The sequence below is a fragment of the Lacerta agilis genome, chromosome 3 (genome assembly GCF_009819535.1).
Source record: "Lacerta agilis isolate rLacAgi1 chromosome 3, rLacAgi1.pri, whole genome shotgun sequence".
Classification (NCBI taxonomy): domain Eukaryota; kingdom Metazoa; phylum Chordata; class Lepidosauria; order Squamata; family Lacertidae; genus Lacerta; species Lacerta agilis.
Window position 1 is genome coordinate 34,419,909 of NC_046314.1, and position 18,713 is coordinate 34,438,621.

At 41.4% G+C, this 18,713-nt stretch overlaps 1 protein-coding gene across 1 annotated transcript in view; it reads left to right on the forward strand.

Annotated features, from left to right (window-relative positions):
- The window catches only part of COL19A1 (collagen type XIX alpha 1 chain), a 177,188-nt gene that overhangs the window by 77,553 nt on the left and 80,922 nt on the right, over nt 1–18,713 (forward strand). Inside the window, exon 13 of the mRNA XM_033143221.1 lies at nt 12,820–12,873. Within this exon, the coding sequence (XP_032999112.1) occupies nt 12,820–12,873 (54 nt within the window). The remainder of the gene's footprint in view (nt 1–12,819; nt 12,874–18,713) is intronic.

Below are 18,713 nucleotides of genomic sequence, written 5' to 3' on the forward strand. Positions count from 1 at the left end.
TAGTTCGCATGTCACATTAAACTATAGATTAAAGCACGCTTCTCATTCCCATTAAAACAAACTTTGTTGAATGGCTTATTGTGAACTAGGCCACTGATAGAGAACTTCAGTGCAAGGCTTCTGCTGTTCAGTCTAGTAATAAGAAAACTATTTTCAAAAATGGTGACATTTACTGTTTGAATTGAATTTGTAACCATTGTTCATATTTCATCATAAACCTAGCCTAGACAAAACACTTGGTAACCTATGGTAACCTTGGTAACCTGATGTTGCCAGCAGTAATTTATTGTATATTTGCACTTAGGACTGCCAACTAACCCTTTTTCATAGAACCGTGTACCAACTATAGCTGCAATCACTAGAGGAATCGTATGTCCATCATCAGATGTGATGCTTGGTGGACTCCATGTGATTTCCATGCAAAAGGGATTTCTGCAATCTCACAATTCACAGTAGTCATGTGAACAGGCATTATTGGTGGGTGCCAGTTTTATTTGTGTCTCCACCCCATCCTCACTGGGTTACAACCTTGCTAGTAGCCTCATGAATTTCTGGGGCCGGCTGAGTGACTGAACTGGATTTGAGCAGGTGACATGTTTAGTGGTTATTTTTTAGAAGGCTTAGGTTGATGTAGCATAGGGAAAAGGCTGAATACAACATGCTTCATTTTAAAGGCCATCAGATGACAAAAAAGTTTGCTGTGTTGGCTTGGTGTCTGCGGCTCCTAGACTAGGACAGATTTTGGCTTGAGCTAACATTTTTTCCTGCATGTGTAGGACCAAGGGACACTTTCCTGGGGTACAAATGCTGCTTGTAACTCTTCAAATTTTGAAATTTGATCGAGACTCACAGACAGGTCTGATGAGTGCACCTCTTTGAAACAGATAATTTTTGCATCTAAAAATTAAGTATACAACAGATTAAAAATAACATTGACCATCTAGGAATGCAAATGATACTGCAGAAAGAGAAAAGTTACTATCAACTTCCATTATTTCTAGCAGTTGTGAGATGGATAAAAGGGACATGCTTGGATGATATCTGAGCATGTTTTTATTTTTAAATAATTCTCAATTAACCTTTTAATGATTTTAAGTGGCTTCCCAGCAGCTGTGTCAAAGCATCCTTATGTCTTACAATTGTATTTTATTTGGACACTGGGTTGGGATGGCTGCAGCTGCTGCTGCCACTCTGGCTGCACTATTTGTGTTCAGTTTTCCTTCACTCTAATGCAGACTTTGAAAAAAAAAAGTGCAGTCACAAATGCTAATAGCTTTCTGGTTTTGGTCTTGACTCTAACAAGTGTTTTGTGGTTGTCCAAAATATTATAGGAATCTCTGAATGCTTAAACAGAGTTTGACATTCAGCAGTCCTTCAGTGCATAGATGCTGATAATAATCAATGGCTCTGCAAAATATACTATTGTAATGGAATTGCCTCTGACATAGAAAGCCAGAAGTGTGTGCACTCTCATTCGTGTGTGTGTGTGTGTGTGTGTGAGAGAGAGAGAGAGAGAGAGAGAGAGAGAGAGTAAGAGGGAGGGAGGGAGGGAGGGAGGGAGGGACAAGAAAGGAATGTGTCAAACACCTATTCACTGAGGGAATTTAAACATCCCATTTTAAACATAGTTGGGGCCCAAGCATCATTTTGGGGCGAGTGCAAACTTGTAACATGGGCCTTCACCACCACCCCTCCCTGCCCCATATATACAATATCATGAGTCATGAAATAAAAGTTTCTATTTGAATTTGGAACTGACATTTTCTACATTTCTGAAATTGAACCATGGCTAGCACTAAGAATTTTCAACCATGCTCCAAAACAGCACTCCCCCCCCCAATGCAGTGGCCCCTTTCATGTGTCACACTAGGCTGTAGATTTTTGAAATCAGAAGTGGGGAACCTGTGGACCTCTAGACTTCAACTCCCATCAGTTTCAGCCAATTTAGCCAGTGCTCAGTGATAGTCCAACCATATATGGAGGGCCACAGGTTCCCAATCCTTGTTTGAAACCATTGGCCTGGCTTTATCCTGCTCCCACAGATGCACAGGTCACAGTATGGCTTGCCGTGTCATGCAAACCCAGATTGTGTCTTGTTTGCTTCAAACTACGATCTCGGTTTGCATGACCCGGCAAACCACAAACAGTAAGCCAGATATAAGCCAAGAACAAACACTGGTGCAGTTATGACTTACTACTGCTGTGTGCTGTGGCTTGTTCGTGCTGCGCACATCACCTTTTGGCGTTAAGGAATCCTGTGCTGGGGGCAGGAGGCAAGTTCATGATTAAGCTATGGTTTAAAACAAACTGGCATAGTGTGAGATGCAAATCAGCTCAGTATCAGATTCGGTGGCAAGTAAAGGAGTGAAGTGAGGTCCTTTTGATTCCCTTTGCACTCCCAAGCATGGATTAAAAGGGCAAGGGGAGAAGGATGTGCGTTAATAACAGAAAAAAGCTTTGCCCTACAGATGGGATAGGGAAGCCATCCTGGACACAATCCTACATGCTGCACTTCTCTGATTAAGCTTATTACCACCTGCTTTGTGTGGACAGATGTCTGAGGGTGACCATTAATGTGAGCCAACGCCTGTGCGGAGTACGTCTTGCGGAGGAAGGTTCTTGTGAGTGGCTGCATTGTGACAGCTCTTGGCTTTAAAGTTTAAGTCCTCCCCACATCTTTCTGCAGTAACTGCTCTCATTTTTTTTGCACATTTTCAGGAGCAGCACTCTTGAAAGTATGTAAGACTGGGGAACAGAAGCTGTAAAAACCTGAAGTAACCATATGTTAGTACTTACTTATAATGGAGTTTCGCTCAGGAAACACATTGGTGGGTCAAAAATGTTGAGAGCTCTGATGGTCCTGTGGGGGGGGGGGGTGGGAGCAAACAGGGCAGTATCTTGGTAGAGCAGAAAAAAGATATAAAGCAGTTCGTTTGCAAAGTGGCTATTTTGAATATTGTGGTCTCTGATCTTTAGAATGAGCCTTTTTTTAATTTGTGGGGTGCTGTTGTTTGTTTTGGTTGAGGGAGAGGAGATGTGTTGTGAGAGGAGAGGAGCTGGGGGGCCAATCACAGGAGGCAGCCGCTGAGAAGATACCAATTTCTGCCAAGGAAGATAAACTCCCTCACTTGAGGATGAGTGTGAACCCACTTTTCCCCATTTGTTTTGCAATGAATGAAAGTTGAACCAAACAAACTCCATTGAGTTCAGTTTTTCATTTGTTACAAAACTAATGCCAGGCCCGTTAGTAAAGTATGAAGTGGTTGTTAGCATGACTTAGCTTGACTGGACACTTTAAGGTTCAGGATATTTTTCAAAGATGAGAGTGTTGTAGCAGCAGAACATATATTGCTGTATTGTAGTTGGCAAGTGTGGTGTGTTACTCTGACAAATAAGTCTGCAGCACTCAGGCCCAGGGCTTATTTCTCTTTCATGCTAGCAAGGAATCCCCTATTCTGAGAAGAGCAAATTATGGAAGCCTGCAGCATATTACAACTGAGTTAGGCCAAAACAAATTAATGTATATAATTGGCAATAAAAGAATGTTCTGACAAGAAAAAAAAACTAAAGAGGACAGGGTAGTAAAATAATGTTCTTGTGGCCAATTTGGGACTGTGCCACAACATACAGATTACTATTTGTATGTGAGCAATACCCTTCTTGAAAACAGCTTGCAGCTCTTTATTTTTGTTCTGAGAACGATAAAAAGTTAAGTTTAATAGAGAACAGAAATTGATTTCCACTTGCAGCAGCAAATTTCCAGGTGCAAATAGTCTAGGGGGGGGGTGAATTTGACCTATATAAAATCAATAAAGTATTTCTAGCAAAGAACATGGCCTCTAATGCATCAGTTTTGTAGTGGGCTATTGAATTTCCAGTGTTTAATAATGGTATGTGTAACATGATGAGAAAAATAAAAATTGAAACAAAATGTAAAAGGAGAAACAGCATTAACTTCTTTGCTCTCAGAGCGCTAGACATCTATGAGTGCATGTTGCAAGAAATACTGGAGATAAGAATATTCATTCATTCTAAATGAAAAGTCAAAATTAAAAGCAAGTCCATTTCTCGTTGAGAAAATGATGCTGTCTGATTTAATAGATATTTACTTTGAAAGAAGTCCTACTATGATCAATAGGGCTTACTCCAAAGAAATTGTGCATAGGATTTTAGCCTTATAAAAATGTCTATCAGTCAGATATTTAACTGCCAGAAGTAACTCTCCTGAAAAATAGAGAACTTAAGTAGATAATACTGTTGCATGCCACCCCTAATCTTTGAGTGATGCAAAATTCTGGATGTTTATGTTTCCGTTTGGAAATGAGGCACTGGAGAGACTGTGGTGTCTTTATGATATACATGGTTTATTGACACATACCGGTATACAACCTGAGCCTACACTGGAGGCATTCACAGCACTGACACCCCAAGAGGGTCTTGCTTCTCCTGTAGGCATAGCTCTGGATTCAGATGGACATCAGCCATGGCTCTGACCCTCTCCTCAGCTAGCTGCCTTTAACAGACTGCCACCTTTTGTCCTACGTCGCACTCCAGCAAACTCTAAACTCTGAAGCCTGGCTTTTGTTATTCTTACTCATTCTGAGCAGACAGAGGGTCCTCACGCACTGGTCTTTAGTGTTCGATCAAAGCAAACATCAATTCAGGTTTTCTGTGGATTTATGTTTGCTCCAAAGCCGCTTTAAAGACTGGGGTTTTGCGGGGAAAGCTCCGGAGCAACAAAAAAGAAAAGAAAAAAAAAAGCCGCTTGGATACTGAGCTTTAAAATGCAGACAGTGTCTGGAAGAGCGGAGAAAAGGTAAGTGTGGATTAGCCTATAGTTGCCTTTTGGGGCTTAGGCAGAGGTGACCCAGATTCTATTCTGCCATGATATTGGGTCAGGCACATGATATTGGGTCATGATATTGGGTCAGCCAGTGTGGTGTAGTGGTTAAGAGCGGTAGACTCGTAATCTGGGGAACCGGGTTCGTGTCTCCACTCCTCCACATGCAACTGCTGCGTGACCTTGGGCTAGTCACACTTCTCTGAAGTCTCTCAGCCCCACTCACCTCACAGAGTGTTTGTTGTGGGGGAGGAAGGGAAAGGAGAATGTTAGCCGCTTTGAGACTCCTTCGGGTAGTGAAAAGCGGGATATCAAATCCAAACTCTTCTTCTCCTCTTCTTCTCATGGGATAGTTTTCCTTACAAGTTTGTTGCAGCAGCAAAACAGGGCAGGGGAGATCTATGTACACTGCTTTGAGCTTTTCAAACGAAGGCTGGAATGGAAGTATAACAAATTAAGGAACTTGCAGAAATATAAACTGAGAAGTCACACTGGTATCAGAAGCTTGTGACGCTGAGGCTTTACAATACATGCTCACCAGTCCATCACACATTTGACATTGTTGTAATCACTGTGTGGAATCTGCTAGTCTCTAAACAACAATTGTAGCAGTCTGCTGAATCTACAGTAAATGTTGATGTCTTAAAAATGCATTATGTGAGAGTAATGCCATTTGTCAACTACTGACAGGAAAAGATTGGTTCCTGACTTACCTTTTAAAAGAAAAGGGAACGGGGCTAGTTTCTGTTTCTTGTAAGGACTCGAATGTTCTCCAGCTAGAAATCAGAAATCAATCTTAAAATATGATTTATTGACCTATTGTGTGAGCAGTAAGGGCGCTTTCAAAATTTGCTTCTCTTATATTCTTCTGGTTGTTTGTCGCCAAAGCCTTTTTGGTTATGCCTTCGTGAAGAACATTGCATATGAACATTGCATATGGGGATGTGTGGTGGGGATCAGGGCTATGTGATCCCAAGAGATATGTTTGCATCCCCATTTCTTGTTTATTACTTATATTCTATTCTCAAGGTTTTTCATCTTACTGTGAGAGCATCCTTCCAGTAATTCTGGGAGCAGTCTGGTTCAGTCAGCATGAATGCAACTAGGGAACGCCTCCAAGCTGGAGAGCCTTCATACCAGATATCAGTCTGCAAACCAGAACAAAGGCCTAAAGGCCTGTGTCTTCAGCTCAGTTTTCCAATTTGCTAAATTCAAACATCTGGAGGGGAAATGACTGACTATCACTGTTATCTGGACCCAATTTATATGGAGTTGTAAACTGGCAGTCATGAAAATGCATGGCTAATTATAGAATTTAGGCCTGTAAGTGACCTTAAGTGTCATGTATTTCATCCGCTACTCATAATCACATCTAAGGCAGGTGCTTGTCTAATCTGTTTTTAAAATCTCTCATTTATGGATTCAGCAGTGTCCCCCTTGCACTTTGTTATACTGCAAATATTGTTGTTATAAAAATATTTGTACATGAAAATTCTCAGCATCTAAGATGGCAACCTTTCTGCTGAAGACCATTTGTAGGAATTTAAAGGCTTCGATGTGAGAAGACAAATCCTGTTCAGAGATCTATGCTTTATTCATAGCATCCCAAATAACTTGCAAGTTCAGGTACCTGCCACGCTTCACTTGGCAGAGACTTGTGGAGCGGGACCTTTATAAATTAGTAGTAATGCCTAGATTACTAGTAGTAGTAATTTTGTTGCCAAATTTAGGGCAGGTGTAGGGAACTTGTGGCTCTCCAGGTATTGTGGGACTACAACCCACATCATCTCTAACCAATAGTTACACTGGCTGAGGCTGATGGGATTTAGAGTTGACAAAGTTTGGAGGGCCACAGGTTTCTCACACCTAATTTTGGGTCATGAAGGTATCATAATACTGTGTCTTTTAAACCCCCCCCCCAAATGATGGACCAGCATGGCTTCCTACGACTTTTTATCCAATTACTTTGTTCAGGGTTAAGAACAGGCAGCATTTGTTTTGTGAATGTCATTCTAGTAAGGACTGCTGGTAGGGGACGTGAGATATGCTTGAATTCCTCTCAGATATCATGTTGGCTACCTCAGTGCTCTTGAAAGGAAAGTAAGGGAGTGTTTTTCTTCCCTCTAATTTGTTGTCACTACAAGATGGGGAGAAAGTGAGGTGAAATATTGAAGGCATCATTATGTGGGGAGTGTGTGCACCAAGTAGGGGAAAAACTTAGGGAAATAAGTTTGAAGCCTAGAGTCTTCTCCTGAGGTACTCTCCTGTCTTTAAAGGGCTTTTAAACGGGCACTGAGTATATGCATTGGTTTTGGCCAGGGTGATTTGGATATGTTCTGAGATAGCAGCTGAGGTAGTGGCAGAAGCTGGATGTTTGGAGATGAGCTGTGGAGGACTGTGTGCTAGAGGATAGGGAAAACTACTCAGTTGCTTGCGCAGCAGGGGAACTCCCCATTTTGATATGGTGAGAATATGAGTGAAGTGGGTCCATGCACAACGCAGCAAGGTGGTCATTTAATTGTGGTCATTTAAAAGTCCATGTGTATTCTGCCACCACTCAATCCTGAAGTCTTGCATCAGTATGGCAGTTTAAGTTGCAAACTTGGCAGTGCTATCTAGTATTGCCACATGGTGAACCAGGCATGGATCTGTTCAACTCGCCATCTAGTCACACCTGTTTACCAACTGACCTTGATATGCCTTCATTTCTTTCTCACTGCAATTCCTTGTTAAGTGCTCGTAGTTTTGAACACCAAGTACACTTAAGGGGTGGTGTGTGTGTGTGTGTGTGTTGAACAGTGTAATGTAAGACTGGAGGTTCTGTTCATGGTGACCCATGCAATATGGGGATAGAGCCCCTACAGCAGCAGCAGTAACAACAAAAAGCTGCTTCCATGAATACGATTCCCCTCCCCCCCCACCAGCCATTATTGGAACTGTTTTGTGGCACTCTTGGAATTCAGTAGTAAATTATAAAAAGACACAGGGCTCTTAGAAGTAATGAGCAGTAATGTGGAAAAAGTGAAGGATAGGATGGGTTTGTTTGCAGACTCAAGGAAATAATAAAGACTTCAAGGGAAGAAGAATGCACCATATTCACTGAATGAAACCAGAGTTTCTAACAATTGCTTCCTTATTCTTTGTTCTCTGCTTTCCTTTCCACTCTTCCATTTCCATCTGGATCTCTCTTTTCCCTTCCCTGGCATATCGCGGCCACTAGCCTTTGGGTTCTACAACTATTTTCTAGCTCAGACGGCCCCAAATGATGGTTTGCAACTCCACAACAATTGTAGGACATCAGTTTTAAGGTTCTAGAATTGGAACATAAGCGAAGTTTATAAAATAAAATAAAAACACTTATAAAATATTTTATAAATTTGCTAGCCTGCAAAACATTAAACTGGGTATATAGTAGTAGGCATAAAATTTGGAAGAAAGTTCCAGGGTACACCTGTATTGTTTACACTGGAGAAATAGCTTTGAGTTAAGAACATGGAGCAGAAATCGTCTTAGTTGAGTCAACTTAGTTCTGGACTGTTACAATAACAGATTAAAGTGATGAATAATATAGAGACTCTTCTTTGATACTGTACTCCTTTTTAAAGGGCCAAGTTTCAACTTTGGTAGATATGGTAGTTTAGAGAAACAGAACCCCTTTCATTTTTCAGGAATAGCATTCATTCTCAGAACCTAGTGAATCTACATTTTAAGTTCTGTGGCTGTCCTTAATTTCACCTACTTAAAAGTTAGCCATATGTTGTGACCACACACACACACACACACACACACACAGCTGCTGGAGTGTCAGTGGGATTACAGAGATCACCTATATGCAAGTCAAATTACAGCCTCAGGTTTGTGGCTCAGTAGAAACTGATCTCAGTAATTGCTAGAGGCTTCTCATTTATACGTGTCAATGCCCACATTGAAAAACAGGAATAATCAACAATAGGGCCATTAATAATACATTATTATTTTTTACCTCTTGGCTGCCTTTTTTTGCTTAGCTGAGCAGTCACCAGGTTTAGTCAAGCAGTTATAAAATAGTGAAGACCTAAGAACATGCCAGACGTGTTTCAAAAATCAGCTAACTAGCTGTGTTGATGGAGAGGTTCCTTGTACTCTAATGCCTGGTTCAGAAGTAAGTATTGTGCCTTTACCTCATGCCTCACATGCAATAATTTAAGTCTTTGGGGGTTTCTTAAACCACAGTTTTCCGCTACATCTGAACTGGGAAACTGTGGTTTAATATCTGATATTAACCTTCAGTTTCCAAGTTCAGGTATAATTGGAAACTATGGGTTAACAAACCACAAAGGTCTTTCATAACAGCGCATGAGAGAAGGCAGGGGGAAGATGCAGTGAGTACCATACTTGTTCTGGTTGAATAAGCCATAGTTCATTAAACCAAGGTGAACACACCTAAACTGATCCTAAAGATGAAAACCTCCAGAGTCTTAACAGTGTTACAAACAAATGTGTGCAATAAAATTTGACAGACCCATTCTTTGCTGCAAAAGAGCGATTTGTAGTGAAATAGAGAAGGGTGAGCCTGACACTTTATTTTATTTTATTTATAAGATGATTATCCTGCCCTTAATCATAAATTATCCCAAGGTAGGCAACAACAATTTAAAATACAAGAAGAAAAGAAGAAACAGAAGATAAAACTGCCAATATCTTTCACATCTGTTCCAGCACAGGCCTTACATGAAGAGGAAGGTGTTCAGCTGGCACCGAAAGATGGATAAAATCAGTGCCAGCCTAACGCTAGAGGAAAGGGTGTTCCAAAACCAGGATGCCACTGCTCAGAAGGCCTTCTGGTGGATCATAACCCCTTTGACCCCATTCAAAGAGATTATTGGAGGGGCCTCCCCAGCTGATTTCAAAGTCCAAGCAGGGCAGTACGGAAAGAGGTGTTTCTACAGGTAAACAGGTCCTGAGCCTTTGGGGGCATTATATGTCAAAATTAGCACCTTGAATTATGCTCAGTGATGTATTGGCAGCCAGGGAACATCTTTCAGGACTAGCATCCCATGGTCCCTTGCAGAAAGGCCCATCAACACTATGGTCATGGTATTTTGCATCTGTTGCTGTCTCTGTACCATCTTCAAGGTCCAGCTCCGAGGGCAGCCACTGACTGAATTGCTATCTCTGTCCAGGAATAGTTGTGGCTGGCAAGTTGTTAAAAGGCATCCTGTAGCACTGAGGCCACTGTGCACCTGATACTTCAGGCAAAATCCAACCCTCACACTCCCCCCACCTCTCTAGAACAGGCTGCCTTCCTCTTTCTTGGACTTAGGAACAACCTGCCACTTTTCCAGTGAAAAGCATGTTTCCCTTATATGTATGCACCCACAGTGCTATTGAAGGGTAAGTGGGAAGGCACTAGTCAGCAGAAGAAAGGTGTTTGGGGGAAGGGTTTGAACATGCTTTATGCTTCACCACTGCAGTTTGCATTTTCCATGTGTTGCTTTGCAGTAAGGTAGCAGGCAAGTTGTTTTTAATGGTAAATATAATGTATATGAATACAAATATATTTATTTTACACATTTTATCTTACTTAAAACAGTCTCTAATTAAAAAAATAACATTTTCTATATGTAAAATATATATGTAATATATAGAAATTAGTGAAGCTATTCAGCCATTGTGCTTTAGTAATATTTTCGCTATTCTACTGCTTTAGTTCTAATAGTGCAGCCGGGCTTTTAAGCCTTTCTGCATCTTCTTGAGGAAGTTTTGGTAGATTTATGTTATTCAAAGATTTATCAGTTTGCTTGACTGAAGAATAACCAGATTAATAAAGATTGAGGTAGAATTTGTGGAATTTATTAGACATAGGTTGTATAATTAAGCTATTCCTATATCATATATGGGAAATATTCTGGCATTGCTTCTTTTTTAACAGGGCGGCTTGGAACTTATTTGGTTTGTTTATTGGACTGTCAACTTTTATTAAATCTGTTTGCAAGTAACATTAAGATGGATTATCTTTAGGGCACAAGCAGTTTCTCCTTTGACAACAGTGTGGTTCTTCTTCCGAGTTGTTTTCCTTTTTGTATGGAATATGGTGACCGTGCAAAATTCATGGGGTTCTCTGACTGTTAACCAAAATCATATGAAGAAGAATAATTGACAGCTAAACAGTAAGACAAAAAGTGTAAAAAAAAAAAAAAAAAAAAAAGCCAGAACCACAAAGGCAAGCATCCCCAAACTCGGCCCTCCAGATGTTTTGGGACTACAATTCCCATCATCCCTGACCAGTGGTCCTGTTAGCTAGGGATGATGAGAGTTGTAGTCCCAAAACATCTGGAGGGCCGAGTTTGGGGATGCTTTCACAAAGGCATAGGAAGCTACCTTGTACTGAGCCACGCCATTGGTCTATCTATCTCAGTATTTTCTACACTGCCTGACATCAGCTCTACAAGGTTTCAGGCAAGTCTTTTCCATCCCTACCTAGAGATGCTGGGATTGTGAACTTCAAACAAAGCACATACTCTACCACTAAGGTACGGACCATAAAAGAAAAGCCTCAAAATGTCAGTAGGCAATTATACACAAACCAATAATAAAATAACAATAAGATGAAACAGTATCTAAACAGAATGGTAAAATACAATGTATACTAAAAGGCGGTGGGGGGGGGAGGAAGTAAGGTAACTTAAAAGCATATTTCAAATAAACACCACTTTCGGTTGCCACTTTCCCCACATTAATAGCCCAAGATTTAGGAGAGCCATTTCTCTTTAATTTTAGCTCACTGTTTGAAAGAAGAGAACTCCCACTCTTCAGTCCTGGTTTCTACATCTGCCATGATTTTTAAAAAGGGGCCACCACCACAGCAGGGCAAGCTGCAGCAGCAAGGCTGTTATCTCCCGCTCCCCCTAGCACCCAACTTCGTCTGTTATAGGGTTTGGTTACTGCACTATCTTCTTTGAATGGGAATTTACAGATTGATCCTATAATGGCTCGATTGCAGTTGCAATACTGTTTGTGTAGGTAAAGCTTGTGTCTACTAACCATCCGTTCCCAGTTTTTGTGTTTGTGGTACTTCTGATGACATCTCCATAGCAATTTAAGCCAGTATTTTCTAAGCAGAAGCTGCTAGGATAATATAGTAGCAATGACAAATTTTTGTGGCACTTTAAAGTCTAGCTAATTTATTCTGAACAAAATAAAAAATAAAAAAACTCCTTCCAGTAGCACCTTAGAGACCAACTAAGTTTGTTCTTGCTATGAGCTTTCGTGTGCATGCACACTTGTTCAGATACAGATTCAGTTTCAGGTATCTGAAGTATTCAGATATATATATATATATAGTTTCAGGTACCTGAAGTATTCAGATATATATATTCAGGTATTGTTCTCATACCAAGAACAAACTTAGTTGGTCTCTAAGGTGCTACTGGAAGGAATTTTTTTATTTTTTATTTTGTTTTGACTATGGCAGACCAACACAGCTACCTACCTGTAATTTATTCTGAGAAGTTTTCATGGACCGGAGCCTGCTCTGTCAGATGCAGGTTGAAAGTTGCTGGGATGGTGATAATATGGAGGATGTGAACAAATGATAGAAAAACAAGAATAATTAATGCCAATTGTAGTTATTTTGCATCTGAAATTTTCTCTGTTCTTAACTGAAATTCAGTTAGCAAATTTCACTGTAGTTTTATCGCAGCATTTTCCTTCCTGGTTCTGAATTCTGTTACTAAACATTACTGAATCCATTGAACATTACTAAAGCTTGCTGAATCCATTGAGTTGTGATGCTATACGTTTTCAATTTGCTGTATGTGACTGAATTCAACTGTACTTAGTGCAAAAATAAATAAATAAAATAAAATGCAATAGTTTCCCGATGCAATTATGGGTTATACTGAAAATGGTCATTGTTCTTTTAAATTTTCCATAATTGATCTCCATTTAGATATGCTTTTCGAAGAACGTTAAAATAATTGCTTGTTTTTTCCTCCTAGGGTGAAAAAGGAGATAACGGAGAGCAAGGAACAGATGGAACACCTGGAAGAGATGTGAGTTGATGTTTTACCTATCCTCAGTGATTTATATTATAGCTACTCTTTGTGTTTTTGGCACCCTGTTAACTCTTCCAGTCAGCAGCAGCCACTGTGGCGAAACAGAGCCACCCTAACACTGGTGTTGCTACAACTTACCTGCACAGGGTTTGGTTAGGGGCAAGGGTGATGGTGATGTTGAGACTGCATGGATAATGGAGCCCGTCCAGCACTCCAGCACTAATGGAGCCCATCCAGCACTCCAGCCAGTACATGTGCACAGTTCTGTCTTGCCGTCACTGTTCTCCAGCCACATCCAGCTGGACTGTGGTGACAGCGGTGTTGGGTTGGTAGCAGTGTTGGGAAGGTCTGCCCAAGCATACTGGCTGCTACTGCTTACTGGATATCAGTTTGCTGCACTGGACCAAACACTCAAAAGTGGGTGGGTGTGCGCAGAAAGTTAGTTATGGCTCCAGTTTATGTTGCGCCCAACGGCTTTTCTGTAAGCTCTGGCACTCGTCACAGTGTCCCATTGCACCAGAAGCGGTTTAATCATGCTGGCCACATGCCCCGAAAAGTTGTCTGTGGACAAACACTGGCTCCCTCGGTCTGAAGCGAGATGAGCACCACACTCCATAGTTACCTTTGACTGGACTTAACCGTCCAGGGGTCCTTTACCTTTACCTTACTTACCTGCGCCCAACACATATGTTTAATCTCAGTGGGTTTTATCTAATGGCGCCTTCTATTTGCAGAGGGACTTTTGATGTAGTAGAAGTCTCTGTTAACGGAAGGAGGGGTAGTGATTTTTGCCTATTCCTCCTCCTCTCCTATGGTCTCTGCAAATCTGCTCCAAAAGTTTGGCAAAACTCTCCAGAACAGCATGGGGGAGGTGGTAGAGGCACCACAGTGGGGAGAAAACAATCAGCAAAAATCACTTTTCTGCCTCCTGTTCTGCTTGGTCAACCCCCCTTCTGCAAACGGAAGAAGTCCTCCAGGCTGACACTTATTTCTTTTCCTGCCCATGCTTCTACAAATTTTTCATCTATCTAATGTGAAAAAATTGTTTCTTTCTGGAGCCATAAGCCTGAAACAGTGAAAGTCCATCCCCAATAGTTAACTTCCTTGCCATCATCAGATGGTTTGTACTTGCTGTCTTATTTAGTTAGTCTTATAAGGAACTAGGTTTGAATATAAAAACTGCCTGTTAATTCCCCATGCGCACCTTCCACTTTACCATTCAGCACACTGGAGACACACAGCACGTCAGTCAGGAACTACAATTTCAAATCCAGCCAACAGCATAAATATGGATTATGAATGCCATTCATTTTGCTATTCCCAGTTTGCTTGGCATCCAATCTATGTTACCTTCCTAACTTCTTTTTTAATGTATGCACCTGAAAACAACTATTTTCATATTTAACATAAACAGGAGATCTTTGGAGGATTGTGTCAAAACATTCTCCGCTGGGGCCAGTTTTAGCACTCCCTGATATTCCTAACATTATTTTGTATCCTGTGAGAAAGGAAGTGTGCCTGGGCTATTTTGACAGCAGTGAGAAGAGAAAACCACTGATGCTGAAGTAAACCCTGATACACATTTTTAAAAACAATATACTCCCTTGCACACAGACAGTCACTCTCTTTCTCTGTATCTCCCCCCTCCACACACACACACACCAATTGCACTTTTCCTGGCTCCCACCCTTGGATGAAAGATTCAGACCAGGCTTCCTCAACCTCGGCCCTCCAGATATTTTGAGACTACAATTCCCATCATCCCTGACCACTGGTCCTGCTAACTAGGGATCATGGGAGTTGTAGACCAAAAACATCTGGAGGGCCGAGGTTGAGGAAGCCTGATTCAGACTCTTAGCTTGAAAAATCCCCAAACTTTATTGATAAAATCAGCATACAGTCTCAGCATCAACTCTCGGTACAGAGCACCTGGTTCAATGGCTCATAAGCAGAGTTCTTGAATATATGACTAGGCATAAGCAAAGATGCTTGACACACCCCTCCTGCTGTGCTCTGAAAAAGAGTGTAGCAGGACCTGTTTGTTGCATGGGTCTTCTCCCAAGTAAGGAGATTGTGCTTGCGTTTAACCCTTGGGTTGAGTACAGCTAGAAGGCTGGAGAGGCATTATTCTGTGTCATGGTGCCCTGTTAGGTAAGATTCTCTTTTTCCACTAGAAATGAGGCTTATTTGTTGTGGTACTTGTATTATATCTCACCAGACCCACTCCATTGAGGCCCCATGTGGACCAGTGTAACTCTATCTGTTCTACATTCCAAGCTCTTTTCAGCTTTTGGAAGTTTATCTTCTTGCAAGCTGAAAATAGAAAAGTGTACCTGAGATGTCGTCTTTAATTCCTCCTCACTTTCTGACATCAAGGTTGTGTCATCAGCATATCTTAGGTTGTTGATATTTCTTCTGGCAATCATAATTCCGGTTTGGGATTCATCCAGTCCAGCCTTTCGCATGATGAATTTTGCATATAAAAGAGGAGAGCGACCCAGCAGTAAAATCAGCAGCAACTAGATCACTGACAGCCTTCAAAAATCTCATCCTAATGACAAAAGGACACGGCAGAGGGATGGTATCCGCAATATACAAATTACTACTAAAAAAATCCCACAAACCCCCTAGATGCAATCAAAAAACTATGGGAGGAGGCCATAGGATATGAAATCAACCCCACCCAATGGACTAGAATGTGGTCTAAACCTCCCTTTAAATCCATATCAATGAAAAGAAAAGAACTCGCCCTGAGACTAACCCACAGGTGGTACCTAACACCTAGAAAATTAGCGCTAATACGCCTAGGAACCTCACCTAACTGCTGGAGAGGGTGCACTTCCACAGGCACATACCTCCACATGTGGTGGGAGTGCCCTAAAATCCAACTATTCTGGACAACAACCATATGAGAAATATGTAAGATAACCAAGCAAGTGCTAGAAATCACCCCAGAATTGGTCCTACTAAACATCTTCCAAGATAACAACGCCCACTTACACCACAAAGAACTAATAACCCACCTACTCCCGGCAGCCAGAAACATCATAACCAGACACTGGAGAGACCTGTCAGGAGTAAGCATGGACCTGTGGTACCAAGTAGTATGGGAAACAGCCTACTAGAAAAGCTAACCAGTAAGCTGAAACAGACAGGGGGACAAACAGAAGAAGACGACTTCACCTCAGTATGGTTCCCCTTCATCACACACGCAGCCCAAAAAGACAATGACAAAAATCTACCGACAGCATACAAATCAATATGGCTGGCCTGATCAAAAACACTCACCCACCCCACTCACACAGGAAACCAAAGACCACCGCAGCCAACCACTAATGAACAATCACACCCTACGCCAACCCCGAACTCTCTCACTATCAAAGGAGCACAAGCTAACAACAGAGAACCTGCACAAACAACGCTGACACCAAACCCTACATATATTAAGTAAAGTAGAAACAACCCCACCCCACCCCACCCACCTCTCTCCCCCCCTTCCTCCCTAATGTCTCAACAAATGAAACTGATGTATAAAAATGCCGCATGGAAAAATACGAGAGAGACATTGCATATACCTTTGTAAAACAAGAAAATCCTTAATAAAATAAATAAAAGAGGAGAGCGCAAAATATGGTCTGAAGCTCAACATCAAAAAAACTAAGATCATGGCCACTGGTCCCATCACCTCCTGGCAAATAGAAGGGGAAGAAATGGAGGCAGTGAGAGATTTTACTTTCTTGGGTTCCATGATCACTGCAGATGGTGACAGCAGTCATGAAATTAAAAGACGCCTGCTTCTTGGGAGAAAAGCAATGACAAACCTAGGCAGCATCTTAAAAAGCAGAGACATCACCTTGCTGACAAAGTTTTGTATAGTTAAAGCTATGGTTTTCCCACTAGTGATGTATGGAAGTGAGAGCTGGACCAAAAAAAAAGGCTGATCGCTGAAGAATTGATGCTTTTGAATTATGGTGCTGGAGGAGACTCTTGAGAGTCCCATGGACTGCAAGAAGATCAAACCTATTCATTCTTAAGGAAATCAGCCCTGAGTGCTCACTGGAAGGACAGATGAAGCTGAGGCTCCAATACTTTGGGCACCTCATGAGAAGAGAAGACTCCCTGGCAAAGACCCTGGTGTTGTGAAAGATTGAGGGCACAAGGAGAAGGGGATGACAGAGGACAAGGTGGTTGGACAGTGTTCTCGAAGCTACCAACATGAGTCTGACCAAACTGTGGAAGGCAGTGGAAGACAGGAGTGCCTGGCGTGCTCTGGTCCATGGGGTCACAAAGAGTCAGACATGACTAAACGAATAAACAACAACAACAACAACATGGCCTTTGGCTAGCACAATAAAATCCACACACACACACACCCCGAAAAAACACCCCCAAAGTAATAGAAGAAAACGCCACACAGGCCTTAACCCAAGTGCACATCCTGATTGCATTGATTTTCTTAGCAGTTGATTATATTCCTGTGCATGGAGAGTTTTGGGTTTTTTGCTGTTTACTTTGCTTTTTTGCTATCATATTTTTAGTTCCCTTGGTACTAAAGCAGGCACATTTTTCTTAGAATGCCTTTCTGCATTGGTTAGTCTTTTCTCCATTTTCTTCACAAAATGAGCATTTTTCTTTCTTTTCACAATTATCAGTGCTGTTTGGTATAAGAATGAAAAAGCTGTATAAGAATGAAAAGCTTTTGAAAGAACAGAAGAAGAAAAACAGCAAGCATTTATGGAGCAATAAAAGGGTAATGGGTTAACAGGATGTCACTCCAGGCTGTCTTATCACCTTGTGTAGTGACTTCTCTAAAAACAGCTTATAGTCAGGAAACCAGCATAAGGTAGGGTTAAAAAAAATCTAATTTGAAAAGCAGGTCACAGGGCTATGCTAACTGACATGATTACCATCTTTGAAATTCTAGCTGTCTTTACTTTGTATGCAACCTTTTTGTATATTTTTAAAAGTACATTCTTGTTAGGAAGGCAATTGAACCAATTAGCTTTAACACCAGTTTTCCAAACCCGTCTCACAGCTGGTGTGTGTGTGTGTGTGTGTGTGTGTGTGTATGGTAAAGTTGTATGTTTATAGATGTCTTCATACTGTCACTTTGTGTTTGGGTTCAATGTCGTGGCACACGTAGCACATCATTTGAGAAGGGTGCATATGAGTAAAGATAGCCATGGTTAACTACATGACTATTTAGAATACAGGAGAGCATTGGCCAGGAAATGATTATACCCATGTGTTGAATGGAATTTTAAAGGGGGGAAGTGCTATTTTTAATTTTGTGCTCCATTCTCAATTAGTGCACTACATGTCTGTTCTGTACTTTGAGCTCAAATATGAAATGTAGCATAATAATCTTAAATTTCCCCCTGTGCAATTTCACATTTGGGAACATGTACGTGCAGGCCCAAATGAGAGAAGGTTCTAGATCTTAGACGGAAGCCAGAGCGCTAAAGTTCTTTAATGACTCAGATACATGCTATTTTCAGCAAGGAGAATGTTCAGTTGACACCCTAACTTGAACTTAAAAGGCTGCTGCCAGCAAGGGAACAGTCATAGGAGGCAATGGTAGCACCTCACCCTTTCAGCCACAATGCTCGTCAGCTCCTAATGCTGGTATGCTAATTCTACTAAAGCTGCTATCTTTGCTGTGACCTTGGTATCATGCCTGCTATGCACATGAATGGAACCCACAGTCAGCAACATTGTGTTCTGCTGTGTCGCACCAAGCACAGATTTCACGATAGGGTATGTTCCTCACTATCACTTCCAGAACCTCAGACTAAGTGCAGCATCAGTCAAACTGCAAATGGCCAAAGTTTCTACAC